At 37.8% G+C, this 25432-nt stretch overlaps 1 protein-coding gene across 3 annotated transcripts in view; it reads right to left on the bottom strand.

The window, feature by feature from the left end:
• Positions 1-6950: 6950 nt before the first annotated feature.
• Positions 6951-25432, bottom strand: part of GABRA2 (gamma-aminobutyric acid type A receptor subunit alpha2) — a 298395-nt gene continuing 279913 nt past the window's right edge. For all 3 annotated transcript variants that reach the window (XM_073645542.1, XM_073645541.1, XM_073645543.1), the window contains exons 9-10: positions 17184-17386; positions 6951-14046 (exon numbers count right to left, since the gene is read on the bottom strand). In XM_073645542.1, coding sequence (XP_073501643.1) covers positions 13753-14046; positions 17184-17386 — 497 coding nt within the window. In that variant the 3' untranslated portion in view covers positions 6951-13752. The remainder of the gene's footprint in view (positions 14047-17183; positions 17387-25432) is intronic.

Raw genomic sequence — 25432 nt, 5'->3', positions numbered from 1 at the left:
AGAATTACAAGCTGTTATAACTAAGGGCAATAATTACAGTATCTTTTTTTTGTAACATTCCATTTACCGTTTACATGGTTTGGTTTACATATATACAGGATTGGTGTATAAGAAAAAAATAATAATTCCAAGGACTAATTTAGTAAAGTGTCTAGTGAAGAGAGGTACAGGAATGTTAAAATATCAACCAAAACAACATTATGATATCTTATAGAGCATTGGATAGAACTGTTTCATGTTCTTTTTCATTTCATTACATATAATAAAACCTATAGGGAACCCGTCAGGTCTCCCGACTGTCTGCAACTGCAGATTATCAGTATGGGTGCAGATTTCTTTCATCTGGTAAGGTATTTTGAGTGTGTAGATGAAATTAAGATTGTCCAAATTCACTGACCTTTATGCACCAGAAATGCCGCAGTGTTTCTAACATGAATTCTTTTGTGTATGTTATCATGATTTTATATACTTACCAATAAATTATAATTTTATGTCCTTGCAGCTGGATTATCTTTCATTTCTGCATGTGGCGAGCTGGATTTCTTTGCTACATTTTATGTGCTTCCCAACCATGTAATATTTCATGAATGTATTTTAATCATGCAGTGTCAGTTATGCTAATGCGCAGGACTAGTCCAGCAGGGCGTCTCTTCCCCCCGGCTAGTCCTTGCTTGAAGCTTCTAATCACTCCGTTGTGGGCATGAATGACAGCATACATAATGTGGAGTGTATGCAGGATTTCCGTCATACTCATGGAGCCATAATTAAAAGATCAACAACAAGAATTCTATAGGTAAAGAACAGCCTTGGCGGACTAGTCCTGTCTTATTAGCATAAGCAATGCAATTGACTTAAACTACAATTTTTAAACACTGCCACATTAGTAAGCACATAAAATATTTTATCAGATTAAAGAAATCCCCATGCATAATACTATAGGAGTAATTGGGGACAGTCAGGAGACCTAACAGATTCCCCTTAATTAATTTTATAATACACTTCCCTATTAAAATTTACCTTCTACTTTATATTTATAAAATACATAAAACAATATTAATATACAGCTTTTATATACTCCTTCCATATATGTGTATATATTTATATATATATATATATATATATATACTGTACTACACATGGCTGTCAGCATCAATCACTTTGTACCCAATAGCTACTGCAATGCAATGGTGAAGGTCTTTTCAAAAGTAAGAGTGAAGAATTTTTGAGAATCAATTACTATTTAGAAAATTGTTAGAAATGATGTGTCCCAACATATTGATAGAATGTTTTGCCAACGCGACAAAGTAACAACAGCACATTAACTACTGGCTTTTAAAACATCATGGCTCATTCACACTAGTGTTTTTTGCAACAAGGATTTTTTTTTTTTTTCATGTGCAGCTAATCCAAAATAATAAACAAAATATCAGTTTTAGATGTCAAAGGACATCAGGGAATCATTTAGTTATGAATTTTATGTTTTATACCTGCAGGGATGAATACATTTTGAACTACATGTGAAATGGTTTGCAGATACCAGAATATCTTTTAAATTCTAAAACAACAAACTATTTGTTCTATGGACTCAGTACTAACTTGTTACTTGTATGTAGTAAGTCTAATATAGCTTATCCTTACAAGATGAGAGTTAGCTGGCCTCCTCTGCTTCACATTGTGATTCTTCAGTTGCCTTTCACTCTTTTGCTAGATGTCTTAAGTTCATTTCTATGGATATTTTTTTTTATCAACTTCCAATATGATGGTATTAAACAACTGTTCATCGTAAACTGTACTTTATTTCAGAATACAATATTTGCTTCATAATACAGGGAGACAGAATATAATCTTTAATGGCCTCCCTTGTAAAAGAAAACAAGCACTAACAAGTCTATTCCTACTGGCAGTTCTTTCACTAAGCCTATACTAATCTATCCCATGAATTCCATTCATTGCATTTACTACACTACAATGTGCAAATTGTCTCTTCAGAGAGGACGAGGACATGAACTCTAATGCCAACTATTGGAAGCAGCAATCCTTAAAGTCAATATCGACCCTGTAACGAGCCTTGTAATATGACTTAGGATAAAAGCCACACCAGAATCTCTATTTGCAGACACATGTTTCGGGGTGTTGCCCCTCATCAGTGCAAAATATGAGATCTCATTTGGCAAGGTGAGAGGCTGTGGACTAGGGGTAACATTTTTCCTGTTGGAGAGTGACAGTGATTTTGTTCTTTTTTATCTATGTGTACTAGGATGAGTAATGAAAAAAATATTCATAGTGAATGGGAACACTTAATCTAATTCACTTTATTCTGTTTTTTTTGCTGTGATAAATCTAATTATATCCCACCTTAGAACACCCTTATTAATATTGTACTCGCTGTTCTTTCCTCTAACATCATGCTGGCACTATCAATCAACACCAAAGTTGAGACATTGAGGTTTAATGATGATGGCATTAACTTGCCCACCCACTCAATGGGCACTGCAAACCTATATTTGCAAGACTAAAAGTTAATTTTCTTGCCTATGCTAAGTCAACCTATTCCAAGAAGAAATGGTTTAGTACAGCGAAACCTCTTGGCAGACTGGCATCCTCTCATTGAAGTGTTTTTCAAGAAGTTCTGCCCTGCTAAAGAAAAAACCTAAAACTTTCCAGCCTGCACAATAACATAATAATTAATGTGATGTGATGTTGTAGCCATAGTAGGGCAACACTGGCAGGGGAAATAATTATGCTTGTAAAAGATTTTTACATGATCTATTTTTTACAGAATATTGATTTTTAGGGCTCGCTCACATGAGTGTATAACTCGGACGAGTGCTATGCAATGCAATGTTATACTATGGGGCAGTGCTGATCGGCGATTTGGCATGAGAAAACAATCACAGCATGCTGTGGGTGCATCTGGTGATCGGATCATGTGCACCCATACAAGTCTATGGGTGCGTGTAAAACATCGGACTGCAATCTGATGACATCCAAGTTCAGTCCTATGTATATGCACAGGAACAATGGAGAAGATGGAAAAATTAAGTTCTCCATCTTCTCCTCACCTGTGCTGTGATTCTCTCATGCGAGAGAATTGGATCACAGTAAGATGACACTTGGCTAAAACTCTGACAGAGTTTGATCCGAGTGTCATCAGCATAATAAGCCCGATTCTATCACAAAAGAGAATATACGCTAGTGTAAGCGAACCCTAAAACTGTTTAAAGTACCACTCTAGTGATTTTTTTTTCCTTTCGTAGAGATCACGTGTATAAGTGTTATGAACGAAGTAATATATTCACCAGTCGCTATCTTCTCCCAGTTTCAGGTACGATCCTACAGCGGTTGCTGTGTGGAGCAGAGGTGGTGACTTTTTGAGTTTTCTCAATGTAAGTGTATGAGACTTAGAATGAGGCCACAGTGCCTTGTTCTGAGTCTCATAGACTTAGATTGAGAGAGTAACTGCCGATCCACACAGTGATCCGGCAGGTGATGGAGATAGCCACATTGTGCCATAAAGGACCAGATCACAACTGAAACTGGGAGAAGATGGCAACTGGTGAGTATGTTACTAGCTTCATGACACTTACATACATGATATCTAACAAAGGGGTAAGTAAAAAGTCACTGGGGTGGTACCCTAAAGCATATTTCCAATTAAACAAAGAAAAAACAAGTATATTGCATGATTTTTTTTCCGAATTTTTGTACTAAGGAATTTTTCTGTTAAAGCTCAGACCGGCTTAGTCTGTGATGCAGGTTGATCTTAACTTGACAGCCTTCTGCTCTGTATGCTCGGTGTATGCTAGTGTACCAATTTTAGTGGTAGAGACATATAATTTTACAATGTTATCTTCTGCAGAGAATACAGTAGTCTAGGAATCAGAACTCGAAAATGTGAAATTGGAGGTAAAATTCCAAACGCTAAACAACTGTCTTTGTACTTAGCGAATAAGTATTCATCGCTGTCTTGATTTTCAGACTTTGTTTAATCTCATAGGTAAGTAGATTTTTTTTCCAATGTGAGGAACAAGATAGAGAAGTGCACTTTTAACCAAGACTAACAAAGATTTTTCCTATTAAGATATGCATTATATTATTTATTTATACTTGTAAATATAAATTACATTTGTGATACTTTTTAATTTTACAAATTTGCAAGTTTGTAAGACCTAAAATAAATTTCACTAAAATTTATTTTATCATTAGTAAAAATTAGTAAACTGATCTATTACTTCAGACTATGGAATACAATTGGGCAATCAAGTTACAAATTATTCTTTAAAACTTACTGGGTGGATCTCAATTGTGTCAAATGTTATTGTTCTTAATGGTGGCATATAAGCTACATATTTTTATATCTTATTCCTACTAGAGAGATAGAGTAGTAATCCAAAACCATAAATAATAATGACCAAAGTTTATTTCAATAAATATAGATTGAACAAACGGGCAATATTCAAATTTAAAAAATAGCAAGGACACAGGTATTGGAGTGCTAGGTCCACAAGCCAGTAGTGGATAGGATTAGAAAATTAGTCCCTATAGTTATTTCATAAAACATAATTTGAGCACTTTCTAATATAGTGTGTATTAGTTACACAACATAAATCCCAAAAACATACAAAATGCCAGTGCATACAATGTGGGACTTAATCATCTATACACAATACATACACAATCTGGCATAGTTCAGTGATGTGTGTATATGCATGCAAACCATGCATATATATACTCATGTGCATGACATTATAAGAGACATGTAAACATTAAGGCCCCGAGAAAGCCCACGAGAAACGCGCGTTGGGGCTGCGCTAGTGTGTGGGTCCAAACGGGTCACTTATGGGTAAGGTGCAATATGCCTTATTGTTTACATGAGAAACCTATAAGAATTGTCCGACAAACCGGCCATATTAAAAATAAACCTTTATTGAAACACAGTATGTGGTGGCACAAAAGAAAAGAGCATCCACTACACAGCACAGGTAGACCAAAAAAATATATATATGTAAATCTATAAGTAGTCAAAGCAATTTAACACAAGCCAGATCAAGCACTAGCACATCAATGTATATATACATATATGTATAGAGGTGTCAGAAAAAATCAAACTGACACTAGATCAGACTGTCTAAATGATTACATCCATTAAGTCAAATAGTATGCATAAATATATAGAGTAGAACAATATCAATGTGAGGTTGGATGTGTCAAAAGACGGCTAATGAAACAGTATATAGTATGAAGATACAATTACCTCGCACAACTATAAAGGCTTGAGTCGCTGGCCCAGCTTGTGCTCCTGCTATGTATGTGGGGTGAGCTGTCCACATACATAGCAGGAGCACAAGCTGGGCCAGCGACTCAAGCCTTTATAGTTGTGCGAGGTAATTGTATCTTCATACTATATACTGTTTCATTAGCCGTCTTTTGACACATCCAACCTCACATTGATATTGTTCTACTCTATATATTTATGCATACTATTTGACTTAATGGATGTAATCATTTAGACAGTCTGATCTAGTGTCAGTTTGATTTTTTCTGACACCTCTATACATATATGTATATATACATTGATGTGCTAGTGCTTGATCTGGCTTGTGTTAAATTGCTTTGACTACTTATAGATTTACATATATATATTTTTTTGGTCTACCTGTGCTGTGTAGTGGATGCTCTTTTCTTTTGTGCCACCACATACTGTGTTTCAATAAAGGTTTATTTTTAATATGACCGGTTTGTCGGACAATTCTTATAGGTTTCTCTCGTAGGTTAATCCGATGGTCTAATATTTTAGTCCACGGTGATATAGTCTGTATAATGTGGATATTCAAGGTTAATGTCCTACAGAAATATAAGTATATATCATCTGTTTTTCCATTGCAATTCTCTTATTGTTTACATGTCTCTTATAATGTCATGCACATGAGTATATATGCATGGTTTGCATGCATATACACACATCACTGAACTATGCCAGATGGTGTGTGTATGGTGTGTAGATGAAGTCCCACATTGTATGAACTGGCATTTTTGTATGTTTTTCGGATTTATGTTGTGCGACTAATATACACTATATTAGAAAGTGGTCACATTATGTTTTATGAAATAACTATAGGGACTAATTTTCTAATATAACATCTTCCCTATCCGCTACTGGCTTGTGGAGCTAGAACTCCAATACCTGTGTCTTTGCTATTTTTTATATTTGAATATTGCCGGTTTGTTTGATCTATATTTATTGAAATAAACTTTGATTATTATTATTTATGGTTTTGGATTACTACTCTATGTCTCTTGTAGGAATAAGTTGCTTCTGAGTATCTAAGAGTATTTTCCCACCTCAGCCTACATATTTGGGGAGTAGGCTGGTCTAATAATCTGATACATATGATGAATGTGTTTTGGATGATATTGATTCTATATTTTTATACCTCTCTATTAGAAATACAGTTTCTGATGCCTAGTCATGAGCTTTAGTTAAGTTGGATATTCTAGTAAATAAAAAATGAATTAACCACCAAGCAGTCTTTTCTAAACTTTTCTAAACTCTTGAACTATTTAAAGAAGATATATTTTTAAATAAATAATGTTTCTCCTTTTATATTGCCTAACTACAGAGTTTCAAGCCAAATGTCATTAGATGTTGGTGTTATTTGTACATTTATAATGTTATTCAGTATGTAAGGGTGTTTTCTACATTCGCTCAACAAAAAAAGAGTAACTGGATAATTTTTTTTAGGTAAAATGTTTGATTTAAAGAGAAATATTAAACTTTGCACTCTCAAACGACAAAATTCTAATGGTTTGGTTGGCATGATAAACCATGATAATATAAATGCTTGGCTGTAATCACAAATATTCAAAAGCCTAGGCAGGAAGTGCAGCAGCCATTTTTTGGGTCATTGTCAGATGATGTGCTTGCTTGCCATATGCGACTGTTCTAAGTGTTTACATTTCTTGTTGAATCATTTTTGTGAAGGGGAATAATTGTTTTTTTAAACTTTAAAAGAAAATTCCCCCAAATCCAGGCATTTAACTTTGACTGTCTACATCACAAAGTGTGATTTTTTTTTTGGAGATCTATTTTATTAGTCAAATTTTACCTGACACAGCAGTATAGCGCTTTGCTGCAGGTCCTAGCTTTTTGATTGTGTACATACCAAGCATTTTTATAAAGTGACTTTTGGGAAGTGGGTTGAATTTTGTTAAAAAAAAAATAGAAAAAAATAGAAAATGTAGACATTTATTTGTGCATGTCTGTATTTGCATACCTGTTTTACTACTCCAATTTGACAACTACATGCCACAAGTATACTGCAGTCTGCTGCCATATTTTGCTTCCCGTACCTGCATTTAATAACTAGCATTTCTTGTTACATAATTTTTTTGGCAAAGTTTGAATAACTGGAGTTTAAAAGATTGTTAAAAATGTATTATAGTGTTGAACAAATGATATGGTAAAATGAAAAGTGTCAATGGCAATATAAATGGATGCGGAACTGTAAAGAAACAAAAACCCATACCATGGCTAAGAATGTGTGAGCTGCTAGCTGCAGTAAAAACACCACCGACAACAACCATCCAGGCAGTACCATTATCAATGACAGGCCACAACTGGCCTCTCTTTCCTCCAGCAAGTATATTGGTAAGGAGGAACCAGAAGGCATTATGGAATACATGGCACATCACTTGTCTCAGTTACAATAAAATGATGTTACATTTAACAGCGACACATTCAGTTGGAGTCACTGTTCTGCACAGAACAGTCTTCCTGACCACAAATGATTAAGAGGGATAATATTTGTCCATTTTTTAATGTAAAAAAATATGAAAAGTCTTTCACTCCCCTGTGTAATTAAATGGACTGGTGGATACTACCAAGTTAGCATCCATTGATGAGGTCAGTTTGACATGATTAAGGCAGTATTTGTGTTGAAAAGTGTAAAAAATGGTTGGATACAGTCTTAGGAGACCTCAGTGTTATACTCATCTTTATGAAATATATTTTTCAGACTATAAGACACATATTTTAATGTACTAGGTTAGAATAGGATGTAATAAATATACTATTAGTGTCTTTCAGCAGTGTGTATTGTACAAACACACAGCTCTGCTACAAATGCACATACATATACACACACAGCTCTGCTACATGCATGTATAGGCGCACACAGTTCTGCTAAATGCACACTACATGCACATATAGACACGCACAGAATATGGATGTGGGCTGGCAGCAATTAAAACTGCAAATCTGTGCCATAAATCCACGGTTCTGTATAAGATTTCTACTAGACATTTCACAGAAAATATAGGACGGATATTTCCAATATGTATTTACTTAGTGTGTGGGACTCTTAGAGCCAAATACATCAGCATAGAAGTAAAAACAAACCTGCTGGATCTGCTCTCAGTGATCAAATTGGTATGTGTTACGGATGCTGCACGACCTGAGCAGCTGAAGGACCTCCTACACAATTAATTTAAGGACCTTTCAAGTCCTGTGATCAGTAACATTATCTGAAAGGTCCTTGAATTAAAAGTATGGATGCTTATTCAGTCTCTCAGTGAGTGCAGCCTCTGTTTAGGTCTTGGTGGCTTCCTCTCCTGTTTTGCACCGTTCACATAGATCAGCGCCAGACAGGAGAAGAGAGGGCAGCTCTCTCTGTTATTCGGAAAAATGCTGCCTCCTGACTATGAGATGCACACAATTTTTAACAAGAGTTTTGCTTGTTAAAAAGTGCGTCTTATAGTCTGAAAGATACGGTAAATCTTTTTATTAGACATTAAATTAAAACCCTGTTTTTTTTTCAGTTGCCATCAATAACTAAATTAAACTTTGACCTGACATATTGTTATTTCATGCAACAGAGAAAGCCTGGCACCATTCATGAAAGCAAATAACTGATTTTTTAGAGTAGAAACAATCCAAAGCAAATTGTGACATTTTGCTCTTATACGGTTAGACCTTCATCAGAAGATGGATTATAATGGTAGAGAAATGAAAAGATTGTAAGCACTGGCGATTTAGCTGCACACTAGTGTGGATAAGCTAAATTGCTAGTTCTTCCTATCTCTTGTATATTCTACCATTATAATCCTTCTTCCAATGAAAGTCTAATTGTATAAAAGCGAAACATCATTATTTCCTTTGGATTTTTACTAAAGTAAAAATGTAATTTAATAAAACCAACCAGGTGTGTATCTCTAGCATACAACAATGCATCACCAATCACAGCTACAGTACTTCTATGGGAGAAGTTGAATATTTTGTTTGTCATAAATACAGATTCTTCACTTGATAACATTTCATAAAGAAGAAAAATAGAAAAAAAAATGTGAAAAGTTATATTATACTGTACTACTAAGTTAGCATTGAGGTGTAAAATTCTACTAAGTTAGTCTTAATTACAAGAACAAAAATGGCCAAGTACTATGCAAACAGCCCTTTCAAAAAGCAAATATCAAGTTAAATGAACATTTATCATATATGGAATATTTACAGATAATTGTTTTCATATATACAGTATATGTTACTTTATACATATATTTATAATAGTATTAATGGTGCTACAGCATCATTTACATTTCTGATGTTAAATTTGGAGTCATCCACTCTCATTCCTATGAATGCAAATGAAAGTAGAGAAGTCAACATTAACGATCTTTTAATAAATGTAATCATGAACAGAAATCATTACATGGTGTAGTAGATAGTCTACATTATACTTATGGACTTAAAGGGAACTGGTCATACAAAATAACACTATTAACCTGCAGATATGGGGTTAATCTGCAGGTTAATAGCATTCTGACCTTGTGCGGCACCCTCCGTGAGAGTCCTCCTGCTAGGAGGAAATGAACTTTATTCCTCAGGATAGGCTCACTCTTTCAATCATAGGGGAGGAGCATGCACTATTTCAGTGACCGCACTGTGTAACTGTGCATCCGGCTCTAACTAACAGTAGGCTCAGCATTAGAGCCGGTTGTCAGTCAGTGCTGGGCACAATTACAGCCATCTCTTTCTATGAACAGTCGTGACTTAAACCGTGCCGACTCCTCCCCTATGAATGCTGATGATGATCGATGAATGATGATGGGGGGAATAAAGTTAATTTTCTCCCGGCAGCGGGGTTCTCAGTGCTGGTGCTACAAGGTGTCAGAATGCCATTAAAATGCAGATTAACCCAATATCTTCAGGTTAATAGTGTTGTTTTACATGACAGGTTCCCTATAAGTGTATGTAGTGAGTATGTATGTGACGTAGTATTATTGCTTGCCAGTAATTATGTATGTTATATTGCACACACCTCAATGGAAGATCCAGATTTAATGTAGGTGTTCTACTTTCAATTACAAATATGAAAATATATATATATATTTATATTTAGCTTTATTTTTATCATATGCATAAAGTGCTCTGCTTCACCTCATGTCCTTTTTTCGCCTGAAAATCAACAATAACATAAAAATGATTGTATTTATAACACTTCACAAACAATGGCAAAACACAATTAAAACCACAAGTGAAAAAGGCAAGATTACTTGACAACTGAGGAGTAACTTAAAGTTCCTCTTCCCTAATCCAAAATCTGTTTTTAGAGCTCTGCAGCTATAACACATTATGTATGATGCTAATCATTGTTGACAGAGATCTTTCATGACTAATGTTCTCTATGACTCCTCTGGCAGTTGTTTATCTCCCAGAGAACAAAAGGATCAGCCGTTGGAAATCAGACGAGCCAGATCCTTCTTCCCTCTGAGATTATCTGTCAGAGGAGAGCCAGGAGAACACCATACACAGTCTCATGTGTCTTTAGGGCCCAATCGTGACTGCAACTATTCCACCCTCTAAACAGCTACTACTGCTTACCAGCTGTTGAAAAGGCCCAACCGCAGCAATACTTTTATTAACGATTGTAAATAAATAATATCCAAACATAAGAAACAATAAAAGACAATGTATAATGTTGTTTTGAAAGAAAAAAATTAAAAGAAAAATACAATGCACACAAGGCAATATATTATATATGTCATAAAAAGTGTATCTAGAAGTTAAGCTCTTAACTTAAAGGGGATGTCTACTACTAGGAAAACCTCTTCTCATTTCCCATATTTAGCCCTGTTAAAATAAAAAAGCTTATACTCACCTCCCGTGCTGGTGCCATTCTAGCAGTGTCGGCACTCATGGTCTCTGGGCTTTCGTGAGTTTGTTATGACATATGAGCCCTGTGCCCAATCATCACTGGCGTCACTGTCCCTCCTTCACTGCTGGAACATTTATGGCACCGGAGGTGAGTTTTTGCTTTTTTATTTTAACTGGGCCAAACATAGGGAATGAGAATGGGTTTTGTCCAATTAGTAAACATCTCCTTTAAAAATTGTGTTTTTTTTTTCAGTTAATTTTTTACTTTTACATTTTTTTAATATATTTTTAACATATGTGAATTAAATGGGTTGCCTGCTTTCATCAAACTTCTGCCCGCAGGGGTAAAAGAACAAGCTGAGCTTTAATTACCCTCCCTAGTTCCAGGGCTGTTTGCTTACCACTGTCCTGCTCCCTATTGTTTGGCTGCAGCAGCCACATCAACCAATGGTTGTTTGGCTGCAGCGGGAATGTCGGCCATCAGTGAACTACATCAGCAAAGCTGCTAAGCTCAGTGATTGGTTGCAGTGCAGTCAACGTGACGTTGACACTCCAGCCAAAGAACAGAGCCCAGTGGGCACACAGATCTGGACCCAGGAAGGTTGAATGAAGCTTGGATTGCTTTTTCTACACATAACTGAGCTTTTGGGAAGAAGTGGTGTGAAAAGGAAAAAGCCCCATTCAATAAATACTAATCCATATTTCAAGCACAGTTCCTTGCAACGTCTTTCGACGATGCATTTCTGACCTTGGTAATTATGTTATCATGCAAAGAGAATTATTGAGTTCTAAAAACAAAATTAATTGACATTAGTTTCTGATATCAAAATGTGTACACTTAGTATTCCACTTTATTTATTCTTTATAAATGTATAACACCTATCCATGCTAAAGTTGGAATCCTTTACTGAAAATAGTGAAAAGTTGTGAAGGTTGTTTGCAGTGAAATGCTACTACACATGTCATGTCCAGGTTAAGAAACAATTAAGAAACAATTAGGGCACTTTTACCTTGTAAACTCTCCTGAAACTGTAAATTTACAAAACAGAAAAAATATTCTGTTAATTAAAAAAAATATTTTCTAGAAATTTTCATATTATGTTATAAGTAGAATAAATTAATAGTCATTTGTTGAATTATTGGAAGGTGAGCGACACTTATGATGTCATTTCTGCACACATTTGCTGGAACATGTGCACGATCTGCAAGTATAATGCACCTGATCTATTCACTTGAATAGGTAAAATGTACGATACCTAGATGTGTCCTATTCAACTTACCCACCAGTGTAGCCAAATTAAATTTATTCACTATGTCTAAAATTATAGATGAAGCTATAGGCTCTTATTCATGAAAGCAATTTTGCCAGAATTTTGGCATAAGTTGCTTTGAAAAGTCACTCAAATTTGAACAAAATTAAGCAACGTTTGGGAGTTTCTCCAGCTTCCACCAAAATGGGCAGAACTGAGGAGAAATGGGGGCATGGCACAGTTTATATAATGATGAGCTGTGTCATTTATTATTCTAGAAATCTTACTCTAGTCGTTGACTAGAGTAAAATTCCTGCTGTGGTGCATTGAGTAGCACGCCACCTATCTGCCACTCCTGATTCATTAAAAGAGTGCGCCTCTTAATGAATCAAGAGCATCTGACTCCATATTACTAGTCTTGTCTGGGGACGACTTAACTTGGCTTAGCCTCCCCCATCATCATACATGGGCCAACCTGGGTGTAATTAGACTATTTTGTAACCTATAATCCCCGAGTTTTAGAATCTTTCCTACTACAGAGAAAACACCGATGTAAACATGTCAGTTAAAATGCCGATTGGTCCACTTTGGAATGATAATTTTTCAAAAAAATTTGATAGAATTGTGCAATAATATATACACCTCTAGCTATAAATATTTTCTTAAATCGTGTTATGCAATGCTACCTTTTACAAATTTACTGTAAACTACATTTTATATAAAATAAAATTAAATGACCATCGACTGAACAGAACTGTAGTGCATTTCCACAAGCATATTTTAGCAAAGGTTTCAATGTTTCTGACATACAAATTTCCCTGATCAACTTGTTATATGCCACAACAACACAATGCTACAGAAATTGAATAATTTCCTTTAGTTGTAAAGAAAAATATGAAAATCTTAATAATTTAACATAAAAACATAGTTTTAATACCTTCGGTGAAATGTATGGTACACACCTAGAGTACGGAATTAGGAAGGGCTTTTCGTACATAAGCAGATTGCATTATCATATAAAAGATTAACATTGTAATTAACAAAATAGGATCCCCAAAAAGAAAATCAAAAATTGTTTCTGCAGCCTTTTCTCATATACTGCAATTACACCTTAATCCAAAGTGAAAATACTTTGCGGTCAAAAAGAAGCATTTTTTTTTTCTTTTTAATATGTCAAGACCGCTACAGTATCTATTCAAAGCTCATCCTAGTTAACAGAGCCCCCTCCCCCCTCTTGTTAGATAAGAGGTGCAAACTGTACATGTCAATTCACAAGTTATTCGTCATACATACTAAAACAATCTTTCTCAGTCTGAGAATGCCATGACATCGTTAGCATACAAAGTGCCCATTCTACTTTGAAAGGACAAGCACTTCTATGTTAAGTTCCCGGTTCAGATAAGTAGCCCAATATACAAGATTAAATGTACCAAATAAGAGTGGAAAGACTATCCTAGACATTCTGTCAATTTTACTAACACTGTTGAATGTTTTCTTTGCCTCCTGTGGTTTTGCTTTGTTAGCATCTGCTGTCGCACTTTTTGATATTGTTGGAAGGGCTGAATCCTTAGTGATGTTTGGCGCATAGTTTGCTACAGCTACTGCGTAGGCATTATTTTTCTTAATTACAGATGCTTTCTCTTTTTTCTGAAACAAGAGTAAATGGATTAAAAGCTGTAATTTTTTCAGTGAAAACAAAATACCCCCCAAAATTATTTACATTTAAACTGCATCTTCCAGTATGATCAACCCTCCTAAGCCGTTTACATGAGCATGCAGGTCATAGAAAGCCGAAAAAAAAGATTCTTTTGATATCTGCAATCCAATGTCTTATTCCAGAGTAATCCACATTTTTCTTATATGCAAATTAGCTGTTAAGATCTATGGACCAGACAAAGATCTTCTTGGGAATCTGCCTCCAGACCTTACTGTAAATGAAAGTGAGCGTTACCAGTATGAGACATGGAATGACTGACACTTTACTCCCAAAATACACACTGTTCTAAAGTGAGATGTGAGCTAACATAGTACAGCAGCGTTGAACTTTGTCTCATTACAAACACATTGGTAAGTAGGACAACTGTAAATGTGTGTGTTGTGTTTGTATTGTGACAAGGTTCAACTCTACTGTACTGTGTTAGTTATAATCAGGTACATCTCTATGAGAGGACAAGTGTAAATGTGTTTTAATGAGACGTTACTTTTCCAGTACTCTGGAGGCAGATTCTCGGGGAGATCTGTGTCTGGTCCATAGTCCTGAACAGCTTATTTATATATAAAAAAATGGGAGCATCTCTGGAATAAGACATCATATCGCAGATATCAAGGTATCATTTTATTCAACTTTCTATGACCTACATGCTCATATAGACTGCTTAGAAGGGTTGATCCTACTGACAGATTCCCTTTAAGGGTTTTTAGATGAGGTATTCACTTTCTTGTCTCTATAAAAAAAGAAAAATGTATTAAATATTAAGTAACAAACAATGGAAAGAGAAGATAAGACTTTAGTCAAGATTACATACTGTAAATGTATGATACTGTATAATAGAGATCTCTACATTAATACCTTTACTGTCCTTAATCACCAGGGATACAGAAATTAACCTCCATGAAGATAACTTTGGCTCAAAAACACCAATAATTTGTACCCCTTACCCCCGCCTCTAAAGCCACCAGAGATTTTGAATTAATCATTCACTGTCCACGAGACCACCAGAAACAAACTAACCTTAAAATAACTGTCTGGATGTTGAGGAAAAAAAATAACAAATTTAACTGTTAGAAGGAAATATTCTGAGATAAAAAAAAATCAAGTTCATGGTGCCCCCTCAGTCTCTCCACCTGATTTCAGAGGAGAGAAGGATCAGTACAATGGAAATCTAACTGCCAATGCTTTTGTTCTCCCTGGTGATATGCCAATGCCAGAGTTGTCTGGCAGTGGTTCTTTTATAGAGAACATGGGAATGTTTGCAATGTTATGCTTGGCCAAGTGTTCCTGTTTATGGGGTAGTCAGGAAAGATACTGTAAATGTTGGCCAAATGAGCCAACAGCTCTGTAATATATATAGGGCCTATATAGGAACTTCATTCTTTGCATTCTTCCTCTCATAGGCAAAATTATATATCCTCATAAGGGCTCATGCAGACTACCATAAAAATTGAACAAGTGCTATCCGTCGTTTTGACAGATAGCACTCATTGCCATGTTATTCTATGGGGCTGTGAAGATATCCAACTTTTTTCTCGGATAGAAGAACAATATTGCAGCATGCACTATTTGCCTCCGATAATGGATGGCACTCGCCAATTCATGTCTATGGGTCTGTAGAAAAAATTGCACCCCACTCGTATGAAATCCAAGTGCAGTACGATTTTCATGGACTGACAGAATGGAGAAGAAACACTTTTTTTTTATTCACCATATCCAAAAAATCAGATCATACTCTGATCACACTCTTATCGAACTCCGATCAGAGTCTGATCAGAGTGTGATAAGCATAATCGGACTTACAGTCTTTTTCTGAAGACGAACTTTCCCTCCCCGAATTATGGGGAAAAATGGGGGCCGTCTTATAATCCGAATGTAGCTTACCGGGGGGAACAGCTGCGATGGAGCAGGATCACAGGAGGCAGGGTCGCTACTGCAGGAACCACGCGACAGCAGCAGGAATGGAGTGATTCTGTGGGTCCCAAGCTTAGACGAGTGGGTGTTCAGGAGTGCAAGGCTTCGGTGGGCCTCGGGTTTTCAGAAAATGTCGGCAGAGTGGACGCATGTGCAGATTGATATCTCTGCTCCTGAGATCTCATCTCCTGAGAGCTCGGCTTCTGAGACCTAAATCTGCACATGCACCACCTTTGGCGGCCATTTTCCCGAAGTCCACCTTAGTGAAAACTATGGGAAGTGCGGGGATTCTGCTGACATTTTCTTAAATCTGAGTCAGCTGCAGCCTCGCACTGCCGAAAACCCCCTCCTCCCAACCCAGGGCCATCAGCATTGCCCCATTCCTGCCGCCACCGCCAGGTTCCTGCAGCAGCGACCCTGCCTTCTAAGACCCCGCTTCACTGCAGCCGTTCTTCCCCGGTAAGCTGCCATAAATGTGAACCATAAGACGCACCACCATTTTATATAAAAAAAAAATCCTATTTTCCTCCGCAAAATATGGGGTGGGTTTAATGGTCCGGTGTGTCTTACAGTCTTCAAAATACAGTATTTTTTCAGAGAGATTAACAGTCGTGTGACCCTAGCCTTAGAGTGATATTTTTTTCCTTGTAGTCCAAGATAGATTACAAAGTGACCCTTATCATTTCTACATTACAGTGTGTACAATGTGAAATACAGGAAGGTAAGTATTCCACATAACAAAAAACAAAGCATGGAAAACTGTAAAAATCAAAAAGATTATTTATCTATTGAAGGTAATGTCACGAGTAACTTTTTATATTGAGAAAATATTTGTATTCAGTGTACATGAAATTTGTCTATAAGAAAACAATTTCAATTTAGCCAGCATGTATTATTATAGCTGGACTAACAAGAAATATAATGTGTCAATTAATTTGTTAATTATGAGTCAATAAATGTAAGTGTCACATGTTTATGTATATAGTAAATGAAACAGATGTATGTTTCTAATGAAATATCTAATTAATTGTTTGGAAAAACGTAAATTAAATGGTGAAAAGACAACAAAACACAGTAGGATTAGGATATTTTCCCTCCTTAATTAGGTAATGATGGAAGACACGTACATTTAATATTCCCACTGAAAGCATTTTCTTACCTTATCATTGACAACACTTTTTCCATCCCAGGCCCATCCTCTCTTTGTAAAATAATTAACAGTAGCAAATTCTATCAAAGCTGAGAAAACAAACGCATAGCAGACAGCAATGAACCAGTCCATAGCGGTAGCATAAGCTACTTTTGGCAAGGAGTTTCTAGCGCTGATACTGAGTGTTGTCATGGTCAAAACAGTTGTGACACCTAGAAGTAAAATAAAATATCAATCAATGTCTTTGAAAAATACGTGCATGCCTTCACTTACATTCCAATATGGTTAATAATGATCAGTTGAATTTTTTGTGAGAAAGGAGTGCAACTTGCTTAAGCAAAAATAAAATCAAGATAAGAAGATTCAAAAATATAATAAGAATGCATAATCCCTAGACTATAAATTACAAAATTATATAGTCACAGTCACATGTTAACAAAGCAGGATTTTGGTCAGTATTTTATATCAGTATTTTTAAGCCAAAATCAGGAGTGGAACAATCAGAGAAAAAGTATAATAGAAACACGTCACCACTTCAGCATTTTTCCATAAAAGAAACGTTTAAATATTCATAAGAAACTGCATGAAAAGGATAGAGTGGCTTAAAAAAAAAACCTGTAAGATTTGTTTTTATCGCAATCTTCATCATTATTATTTTGTCACTATAATATCTACTTCTTTTGGAAAAAAGTTTCATGGTAATTTTTTTGGGTAATAAAACTAAAAAGATTACAGGAAACAGATGAGCTGGTGATAATCAAAATATAGGAAGTTGGGATTTTAACATTTTTTAGTTTATTGTTTTTCTAAATTATAAATAGTACCAGGCCACAAATATATGTACTGTAAATCTATGGCAGTCCAATGATTATGTTGCAATTGTAGGTGGTTTAAGATATAAATGAGCAAATTTCTTCAAGAAGAATAAGCTTGGCCTTGATTTCCACAAAAAAAAATCAATTTTTTTTGTGACTAGATTAGCACAAATCTAGCAAAATATGAAAAAGTAATATTCACACAGCCACCACCTGGCTTCTTCAGTCATGACATGGATGTGATTTTCACTGGGACATCTTTGGCGTCTTCTGGTGCCTTGCATCATTGGCCTTTTCTATGTTTGCTAGATGCACATCACATGACATCTTAACATTGCAGCCTACTCAGCGCTAGAGAAGTCAAAGATGCTGGGAGTTGGAAAACGTTGAAGATGTCAAAAGCCAGAAGACATCAGAAATGCCATAAAAATTGGCCTAGTGAACACTGCACTGGTGACCAGACCAAAGAGAAGAACAGGACTGGAGCAAGCTTGTGCGGTAGTTGGGTGAGTATTTTTGTATGTATATTTGTTAAGCTTTAGTGTCTGGAGTGACCTCAGGGCGTAATAAAGAACTTACAATTTGCATAAGATAAATGTGATGTAAAATGAAAGTCCTGGCCGATTCAAGCGAATCTGTCAAATTTAAATTTTTGCAGATTAGGTCATTATTATACCAAGATCTAAATTGAGAGTGACGCTTAAGTGTCAGTCTTTATGTGATGTATGTTCAGCACTAACCAGAGAAACAGCTATATTTCCCAGCACAGTAATCATACACAAATGCTCCAGTGTGTTGAGTGCTCAGCACAATCATCTGAAAATATGTCTATTTTCTCCTGCGCTCTGGGTGCACTGTGGTAATTTTTCCATCTCCAAGCATTCTGGTTTCAATTTTCAATTTGTATTATATCCATATTATTTTTCCAATAACAAGCACTATGGAGAAAATGTACCAAGACAATCATTGAGTATTGCGGTTTTAGTCTAGAGCAGAGTTGTCAACTTGACTCTTTACTTTTTCAGGAAAGATTATCAAAAAATCATGGACAGACAATATTTTTAACGAACACATTGGAAAACCATATTAAATCATTTTAATTATAAGTCATACACGTCTACAGTCCATAATTGTTATATGTAGACATCAGCTTCATTCACTATGTTAAATTATGATAATTACAGTCCATATAATCTGTATACGTTTTTTCAGTTTCAAAAAAAATCACGGACGCCTTAAAAAATCTTTACGGACAGGACAAAAAAGTGACATATTTTTACGGACTATTCAGGAATTTCTGGACGGTTCGCAGCCCTGGTCTAGAGCAGATCTTAATCCAAATTTGTTGCATCTCTGCTTGTTTATGTAACCAATTTCCTTTGAAAAAATGGCAAGAGTGGTATAAAAATAATTAAGAAAAAAAATCAACAACATTTTCAACTTCATTTTCCCACCAGAAAACAGGTTTTAGTCACATAATGAATCTCCTCCAACGATTGTCTAATATTGCTTTGGACGGGTTACCTATTTAATTATTTTCAAATGTCCGATAAGCTAAATAAAATAGAGTATACGGAAAATGGAAACTACAGACAAGATTCCTGAAGGCAAACTAAAGAATAAGATATAAATTCTAGAAGAGTTATACAACATGGGCATGTTTTCTCAGTTGCTTTTTAAGACATACTACTCAGCCATGTTCTAACACTTTGGCAGCAATGCCCACAAGGTTACAGTTGACAGCAAGAACAGTGAAGACCCCTCATGAGAAAAATACGACTTTGTAAATAAGGTAGAAATGTTGATCTATGACAAATTCTTTTATCACTTTCTAAAAAATGTCAAATGGAATCAAAAGAAGTCAGTATTATTTTTTTCCTAATAAAGTTGGCAAAGATTATTTTTAATGATTAAATAACACTGGGAACAGTAGAAAAGAGTGGGAGGACAGCAAACTGTAGACTTCTCTGCAGAAATTCTACAGTGACAAATCAAGAAGTACAAAGCAATAAAGCAGTGTTGTCAGTGACTCATCCGCTATGGGAAAGAAAAGTGAAAGACAAATCGCGGGTGTATGATAATAAAAGTAACAATTATGAAGACCTCCCTGGTGGAAAGCTCATTTTTTTGTCTTGACAACTATATGTATATGGAAATTATATCAATACTTAGTTGTTCCTTGTTGATAAGAAATTATGTTGGGTAATATACTGTGTTAGTCAGGAATATTACTATATAATGGATGCATTAGTTGTAAGAGACCTGAAGTATTGAGTGTAATTGATTCCGCTAACCAGCGCCTTAAACAAATGCTGTAAAACAAAACTCTTTCTGATTCTGTAAAGTTTCATGGAGCATTACTAAAAGTGAGCAAATCAATTTAATGCAAATAGTACTCGGGTCAAATTTTTATGAATTTGCTAAACTTGGGGAATTCCAAGAATTTGTGATTCACTTTGCTTTGTTAAAAATGGCTGCCTTTATTTTACACATTTTTTCAGAATGCTGCATCAAACATATACAGTGCTGGCCAAAAGTATTGGAACCCCTGCAATTCTGTCAGATAATTCTCAGTTTCTTCCTGAAAATGATTGCAATCACAAATTCTTTGGTATTATTATCTTCATTTAATTTGCTTGCAAGGAAAAAACACAAAAGAGAATGAAGCAAAAATCAAATCATTGATCATTTCACACAAAACTCCAAAAAATGGCCGGACAAAAGTATTGGCACCCTCAGCCTAATACTTGGTTGCACAACCTTTAGCCGAAATAACTGCGAACAACCACTTCCGGTAACCATCAATGAGTTGCTTACAATGCTCTGCTGGAATTGTAGACCATTCTTCTTTGGCAAACTGCTCCAGGTCCCTGATATTTGAAGGGTGCCTTCTCCAAACTGCCATTTTGAGATCTCTCCACAGGTGTTCTATGGGATTCAGGTCTGGACTCATTGCTGGCCACCTTAGAAGTCTCCAGTGCTTTCTCTCAAACCATTTTATAGTGCTTTTGGAAGTGTGTTTTGGGTCATTGTCCTGCTGGAAGACCCATGACCTCTGAGGGAGACTCAGCTTTCTCACACTGGGCCCTACATTATGCTGCAAAAATTGTTGGTAGTCTTCAGACTTCATAATGCCATGCACACGGTCAAGCAGTCCAGTGCCAGAGGCAGCAAAGCAACCCCAAAACATTAGGGAACCTCTGCCATGTTTGACTGTAGGGACCGTGTTCTTTTCTTTGAATGCCTCTTTTTTTTCCCTGTACACTCTATGTTGATGCTTTTTCCCAAAAGCTCTACTTTTGCCTTATCTGACCAAAGAACATTCTTCCAAAACGTTTTAGGCTTTCTCAGGTAAGTTTTGGCAAACTCCAGCCTGGCTTTTTTATGTCATGGGGTAAGAAGTGGGGTCTTCCTGGGTATCCTACCATACAGTCCCTTTTCATTCAGACGCCGACGGATAGTACGGGTTGACACTGTTGTACCCTCGGACTGCAAGGCAGCTTGAACTTGTTTGGTTGTTAGGCGAGGTTCTTTATCCACCATCCGCACAATCTTGCGTTGAAATCTCTCGTCAATTTTTCTTTACCGTCCACATCTAGGGAGGTTAGCCACAGTGCCATGGGCTTTAAACTTCTTGATGACACTGCGCACGGAAGACACAGGAACATTCAGGTCTTTGGAGATGGACTTGTAGCCTTGAGATTGCTCAAGCTTCCTCACAATTTGGTTTCTCAAGTCCTCAGACAGTTCTTTGGTCTTCTTTCTTTTCTCCATGCTCAATGTGGTACACACAAGGACACAGGACAGAGGTTGAGTCAACTTTAATCCATGTTAACTGGCTGCAAGTGTGATTTAGTTATTGCCAACACCTGTTAGGTGCCACAGGTAAGTTACAGGTGCTGTTAATTACACGAATTAGAGAAGCATCACATGATTTTTCAAAGGGTGCCAACACTTTTGTCCACCCCCTTTTATAGGTTTGGTGTGGAATTATATCCAATTTGGCTTTAGGACAATTCTTTTTGTGTTTTTTTCATTGAAGACAAATTAAATGAAGAGAATAATACCAAAGAATTTGTGATTGCAATCATTTTCAGGAAGAAACTGAGTATTATCTGACAGAATTGCAGGGGTGCCAATACTTTTGGCCAGCACTGTAATGGCCACATGACCTTGGGTGAGCTAACACATCACAGTACAGCTAATCAGGGGGGACTATCATAGCCTGTATAATGCAGAATAACAGAATGCAGATCCTATCTGACAGATCCCATTAGAACCCCATTAGACAGATGCTAATAGCCCCATATTAAGGAAAAACATCCTTCTCGGCACCAAATATGGCAATCAGGCTAGTTCCTTGGTTCAAAATCCTATTTCTAGAGACCTAGTAACCATAACTTATACTATTGTATTCTTCAAGAAAAGCATCTAGGCACTCCTTAAATTCCTTGGACTAATTTAAGGGGTTTTCTAGGCACACAGATTATTAAAGCTGTATGTTTCTAACACAAATGAAGACATTTTTGATAAAAAGTTCTGTTTTCTTACTATTAATAGGAGGGAGGGAGAGCAGAAGACAAAAAAACAATTCAGGATGCCACACAGGACAAGTAATCTTATCAACTTGTGTTTTTGGTCAGAGGGGATGGTGCTGCCCAATTATATTATAATAAATGAATACATTATATGATTTATCGATTCCCTACAGTACACTATGCCTATGTGGTGCCAGAGTCAGCACCTGAAACATTATTGTCTGTAACATTATTGATTGCAGGGGATTATCAGGAGGGCACACAATAGGTAAAGAGGGAGTAATGCTAGCAGTGAGAAACTGTGTGAACTGTGATTTATCCACCTTAGAGGTGTGCGCACACGTGAAGTAGTTTCTCCAAACATTTCTGCACCAAAAATATGTCTCTTGGCAGGAAAATTGCAGTGCAAATATGCACATTTTTGCTGTGTTTGTTCACTTGTGCTATTTTTCTCATGCATTGGAATGGGCAAAAAATGCTGCAAAAACGCTGAAAGAATTCCTATGCTCCAGATTTGAAACTGCTTCTAATCTGCAAGGAAAAAAATAATCAACATATGCATTAGACTTCAGGAATCTCATTCACTTTACTGGTACTAGGAAATCCTTTAGTTTTTGAGACAAAACTGCACAAAAAAAAAAAGATGACAAAGGCGCAGCAAATACTTAATGTGTGCACATACCCTAAGACTGTAAATGAGTCTCTATATGGTGCTTTGTAGGTGGAGAGTGCCCCACAAAAAAGTGAGAGTGAGGGAGTCTCTTGGAAATTGTGATAGTAGATAGGAAACTAGGAATTCCAATGGCACTGACTGATTAAAACCACTTTTATTTCTGGTATGTTAAAACCAGGATACAACTGCTAAATAACAAAAACAATAAAAATTAAAGATAAAAAATGTTGGCATAGGGAAACTGTGAGGAAACTGAAGGACAGACACAGATCTGCCTCTTGGGAAATGTAGTTTGGAGGCACGGAGGGAGAGCTAGCAAGAAGTTCAGGATGTAAGTGTGGCACCCCAGGGGTCTGGTTTCCACAGTAATGTAATGTTATGTCTGAGAGCAGGTGGGAGGTCCTTTGGTCAGGGATCCTGGGCATGCCACACCTCCTGCCCAGTCTTGGGAGGGGAAGAACTTCCCCTATATAAACCCGGGGCTGAAGCAGGGTTAGCAGTCAAGGAGAGTTGAGACAAGAAACAGCAGAAGCAATACTACTACGAGTCAGGGGCTGGCAGCTGCAGAGCTCGCCCTGACTGAGAAGCTTTCTTACCGGACCCGGCGTCCGAGGCTGTGGGGACTAACTCTTACCCAGCAGCAGAAGCCGACCGGCAGGGGATTTCAGGTCCTCAGGCCCAGAAACCCGAAGGCACGGTCACACGCGTGGGACCAGCACCGCCATCGTGGAGCGGAAGCCATTAGAAGGCCCTGAGTCACCGGCCATACGGGTGAGCACCACACGGTACACTCAGGGACGTGGGCTACTTATATCCGCTTCTAGCAAGGTAGCCAGAAGAGTACAGTCAGTTTGGGAGGCCTACAACTCCGCCTGGCCAGGGGAGATTCCATCTGCTCAAGGACTGACCAGGCCCCGTTCACTAGCAAGTACTCCGGGAGGGTCTATCGTTGTTACCAGTAAAGACCCTGAATTACACCGCACCATCTCTGAGTGGTTCCTGCTACCCCCATCATCCACATCTGCTGCCCTGAGGCCATACCCCTCCCGTTGGGGGTTATACCATCTACGCTGCACCATCCATCCACCGGCCTCAGCGGACTGTCCTGCAGCGGCAGCTCCATAGCTGCATTCAACGGGTGGCGTAGTCGTCCTGCATCTACCGCTGTTACATCGCCGCTCAGTTTGACTCCCTGGGCACGGACCGGGTCACCGCCACGAGACTACAACCCTCAAGAGATCCGGCTCCGGGTAAGCTCCCGCGTGCACAACGCAGCGCGACACAGGCCCAGGGGCGCGTCAACTTTGGCGTAGTCGGCAGGATTTCGTGCCCGCAACCACCGGGTACTGCGTGCCTGAAAAAGAGACTTTTCAATCTTACCTGTGGTGAAGATTCCCGCCATCCGGCGCCATCTTCAGCCTTCTTCCCGCCATCGGTGAAGTTTCCCGCCATCCGGCGCCATCTTCTGCCTTCTTCCCGCCATCCGTGGAGTTTTCCCGCCATTGGACGCCATCTTGAGGACGCCGCGCGGGAAGAAGAGGGGCGTGGACTCCGAAAGCGCGCGAGAACTGAAGCCCCGCCTCACGTCCGGACGTTGCGTAAGGTCCTGGAAGGAGCCCAGCAGACGCCGACGTCACAGGAGCGCGACGGAAGGTCCTCAACCCTGACGATCCACTGCGGAGCCGCGGCCTACGGAAGAGGATCATCGCAAGGTAGGCCACGGTCCACTAGGGGGGAGGAAGATGTCGGATACGGAGGAGAGCTTCACTGCCTCAACCCCCGCCAGCGCTACCGCTGCTGCAGTTATGCCCTTCACCATGCCCTATATCCCGGGAGCAGCTTGGCTACCCCAGTACTCAGGGGAGTCACATACCCTGCATGACTTTAGAGAAAAGCTGGATAGCCTCTTCCAGGTGTACCCCCTCACAGAAGAGCAAAAAGTGAGCATCCTGGTGGCCCAACTAACCGGGGCAGCCAAAAGGGAAGTAAAATCCTGGCCACCTGGGAGGAAGACTGTCGCAGGGATACTAACCCGGCTGAAGGACACCTTTGATACCCGCACCTCAGCCGAGATTAAGCTTAGATTCTACGCGTGCAAGCAGCGAGCGCATGAGAGTATAAGGGACTATGCACTAAACCTACAAGAGGCCCTGAGGGCCATTAAGCAGACCGACCCTGATGGAGTGGGAAACGAGGACAGGCTGTTGACCGAACAGTTTATAGAGGGACTGT

The sequence above is a fragment of the Phyllobates terribilis genome, unplaced genomic scaffold (assembly GCF_046119375.1).
Source record: "Phyllobates terribilis strain yellow unplaced genomic scaffold, ASM4611937v1 Scaffold_1__5_contigs__length_1240528914, whole genome shotgun sequence".
In the NCBI taxonomy this organism is placed as follows: Eukaryota; Metazoa; Chordata; class Amphibia; order Anura; family Dendrobatidae; genus Phyllobates; species Phyllobates terribilis.
Note: the sequence above shows the minus strand (reverse complement) of the source record. Positions and strands in the feature narration are given on the sequence as shown.